This window comes from Loa loa, assembly GCF_000183805.2.
Source record: "Loa loa unplaced genomic scaffold supercont3.188, whole genome shotgun sequence".
In the NCBI taxonomy this organism is placed as follows: Eukaryota; Metazoa; Nematoda; class Chromadorea; order Rhabditida; family Onchocercidae; genus Loa; species Loa loa.
Window position 1 is genome coordinate 89536 of NW_018108368.1, and position 3923 is coordinate 93458.

Genomic DNA, 3923 nt, shown 5'->3' on the forward strand with positions numbered 1-3923 from the left:
AACAATGATAGTATAACACAATGATATTAGTCTAAGCCATATTTTCCATTTATTTGGTCAACGATAATTGTTATCGAAAAAGAGAATATAAAACTAAACTGAAAGTAATAAGTAATGATTTATGGTCAATCTCTTTTACAAAAACTACAAACTCAATGACTGTCAATGTTGCCGTTTATTGTCACATAACAGTGATCGAGAACAAGAAATATGTATTGAAATATTTTAGCACAATTGGAAAATGTCATAAAAGGGATGAAGGTATTGGTGTGGTATTCGATGATATTGATTTAAGGGAAAAGAGAGATGGATAGACTTCCAAATTAATACCAATCAAATAGGATTAGTGATAGGATGAATTCTAGTTTATCATTGTTCATTAAGTAATGATGTCATGTGATACTTTAATCAGGAACCTGGCAATGCAAAGAGGAATGATAGGAATTATAACAAAATAAACGAAAGAGAAACAAAAAAGAGGCAAAAAGAATGAAGAAGAAAAGATTGTTAGTAAAATGATACGATCGATGTATTGTTTGCGCAGACTTTTGGATCGAAGAATTCTCGATCGTTTTCTCGATGTAAACTAACCTATAGAAGCGGGAAAAAAAATTATCACATCCACTATATAAATATAATGATGAAAAAAATGTAAAGAATAAAAAAAAAGAAAACTAGTCTAATTTAACAATTTCAGGATCTTTAACTGAAATTAGAGCAAATAGAATTCCCAAATTCGGGCAACATTTGACCTGGAAAGTCTTCATGTTATAATCTTATAGCGCTTGCACGTCTTGCAATAATAATGGTGCTGTTAAATCGAATTGACACGAAGAATGTTGATAATGGTGACACTGATAAGATTGTGATAAAAAGTAGCGAATATGGTTACGTCAAGATTTTTTAATCAAATTTGTCAACATAAAGTAAGAAAAACCATCATAATAAACAACTCAAATAACGTGATTAGCTTCTTTTATTTGATGTTTTTTCACTGTATACACATAGCGATGTATGATGAAGAAAATGGAGGAGGAGGAGGAAGAGAAAGGGACTAGTTGACTGATTTTTAAAATTACTATTCAATTTTAAATTTCATATGGATGAAAATTGCTATGAATATATTTTTGAAGCCTTCAAAAGTTTCCCTATTCTTAGATCAACATTTATAACTTATTTACGGAAGGATTCGGCTATGTAATAGATAATAAAACGTGGCTTTAATTATCACGAAGGAAGTTTTTCCTTTTTTTTAGAGCATAAAGATGTCGAAGAATAGGCGAGGAGAGAAGACGAGAGGACAGATAAGAGCTGTCATGAAATGTTGAAACGTTCTCCTCCTCTCAAAGTAAAACTGGATTTCCAATGATTGAAATTAAGGCAAGGGATTGCCAAATAAGAATGGGAATTGCAAATAGGGTAGAAATGAAATCGACAAAAATGAAACAAACGAATTAAGGAGGTGTGATGACGACAAATGAGCCAATTCAGGTAAATAAGTCATTTCAAAATAATTACCAATAAATTTATGAAGCATTAAATCGAAAACTCATAAAGCGCATAATTTCCAAATTTCATCATGGCAATAAATGTCAACTGAGCTTTAAAAGAAGACAAAGATTAAAATAATGGATGTATCAAATTTCAGAATTAAGCTAAATAATTCGGGCTTACGAAAGCTCAGAAATGATTAGCCTAACAACCGGACCAAATAAAGAAGAAAGAGAGGAAAAAAAAGACTTGAATAGTTTGCAATTGGGATTGGGTGTGAATATTATGCTACCATAAAATGTGTACATATTATAATAAAAGGACAACTAGACTGAACCCCAGTTGGATAAATTAACTGGAATAATTCTCAGAGTAATTGATTGTGAAGAATGTATTTTCCAAGGAGTAGAAAGAGAAAAAGAAAAATTGCCAAAGATTTTTAAGAGACGAAAAAATATTTGTAGTAATCAACAAATTATAATAGGATTAAAAAAAGTTTTAAATAAGGAGATATATATGCATGGATAGGTTAAAGATTTATTAGCATCTTTATGGATTAATATCATATCAGGGCTGGCAAGCATTTATCAGAAAATGAAAAGTATTGAAATAAGTGCATAGTAAATTAAAAGGATAGCTAAACTATGACTTTTTCATTTGAAAGGGTAATGATAACGTCACCTGAATAGCTATGGTAACAAAATTGAATCAACTGGAAAGAGTCAGGAAATGTTCCAAGAACAATTTCAAATACATTACTACCCCTCATATATTGAAGGAAACTGAATATGGTTATAAAAGTAATAATGTTGGACAGCTAATGATGTCATTGTGTTAATTTAAGAGTGATCTGATCATTGCTGCAAGAGGTTGAAATATTCAATTAAAACATTTTAAAAGAAAAATATATGATGAGATATTATTTAATAGGTTAATGGTACCTAGGTGATTTCATTAAAATTGATTTAACAGGAATTAGACTGGATACTGATCCGGTAAACCAAGTGAAATTACCTCATACCGAATGATAGCAGTGATGTTGATCGACTATATTCATCTCGAAAATCATTGAAAAAGTTTTTTCTAGGAGTAAAGCAGACTACCAAAGTGAAGAAGAGATTGTTAAATGATGTTATTAGCTAAAGTAAATTTTGCAAGAAAGTTCAACTTAAAACAACGAGAAAAGTATTGGGCAAATAGAAGAAGATATTGATTAATCAACTGACAAAGTTCAACTAGTGATAAAATTGATTCATCATAGCTAACGTATGAAAAAGAAAATTAAAGGATTGATATTAGTATATGAGTTATCCAATGTGTGCAAATTATGTCAAAATTAAAAACAGTAAAACTATGTATTGATAGGAAATGTTGCACTAATGTCACCAGTATGATGACACAACATGATCATTGTAACAAACCGGAAAAAGTACGAGATACTGTTGTGAAAAACAGTTTGAAAGTACAATTCAACTGATCGATACTGTCATAACAAGAAGAATCAAAGGATTCGTAATGATCACTAAATAATACAGTAGAATTTAATAATTGATATCTAGTAGTTTTGAGGAAGGATAAAAATGGTAGTCTCATTGCTATCTTATATGAGGTGATATAATATGAAAGGTTTAGAAAAATGTCGAATAATGGATAAAATGGCACCAAACCATTGCATAGGACATTTGTATATGACATACTTCATTAACTTCTGATACATTCTGAGCAAGAGGATTCGAGAAGGAATGTTTGAAAATTCTCGGAAGATCTGATAAATTGTACAAGTATGAATCTGAAACAATTGAAGGTACTCATTTCAAAAGTATAACAAGAAGTAACAAAGTTCCTGAAATGTATCAATCAAACCAATTGCAGCATATCATACAGCAAGTTGCATAATAGATCCACAATGAAAGATTTAAAGAAGGATGGTTTTATTTCTTATTTTTTAAATTTAAATAAAATAAGTAAGAAAATCAGCATTGATTCATATTGGAAGAAAAAGGAAAGGAACATAAAATTAAACCTTTTGAATTTTTCAAGAACAAATCGACGAATTGTGAGAAATTCTGAAAGAAAATTGAGAAATAAAAAAAAAAGAATAAATTGTAAAGACTATGTTTGCTTACAAAGTTCTGAAATTTTTCAAAAAAAAAAATTAAAAGTAAAAATTTTAAATGAAAATTTTGAAGAAATTATCTTTAAGAATTTAGCATATTTGAAAACGAGTACCAATAACTAAAGCAACATTTCCCAATACTGCGGTCTGATGAGTGATGAAAACTGGTATACGAGCCAATTTGTTTGGACCAGTAGTCCAACGATATCAAAGAATAAAATGTCCTAAGAGTCTAAAAGTACAGCAAACGATGAATATTGATGAATGTGATGAATATCAACGTGTGAAGTTTCTTTTTTCTCGGTTCACACTGCTC

At 29.8% G+C, this 3923-nt stretch overlaps 1 protein-coding gene across 1 annotated transcript; it reads left to right on the forward strand.

Moving 5' to 3' along the window:
- Window positions 1-3764: 3764 nt before the first annotated feature.
- On the forward strand, window positions 3765-3923 carry LOAG_06604 (hypothetical protein; the record flags this gene model as incomplete). Its single annotated transcript, XM_003142140.1, has 1 exon — window positions 3765-3923. A coding segment is annotated over one exon (159 nt), but the record flags the coding sequence as incomplete, so codon positions are not given.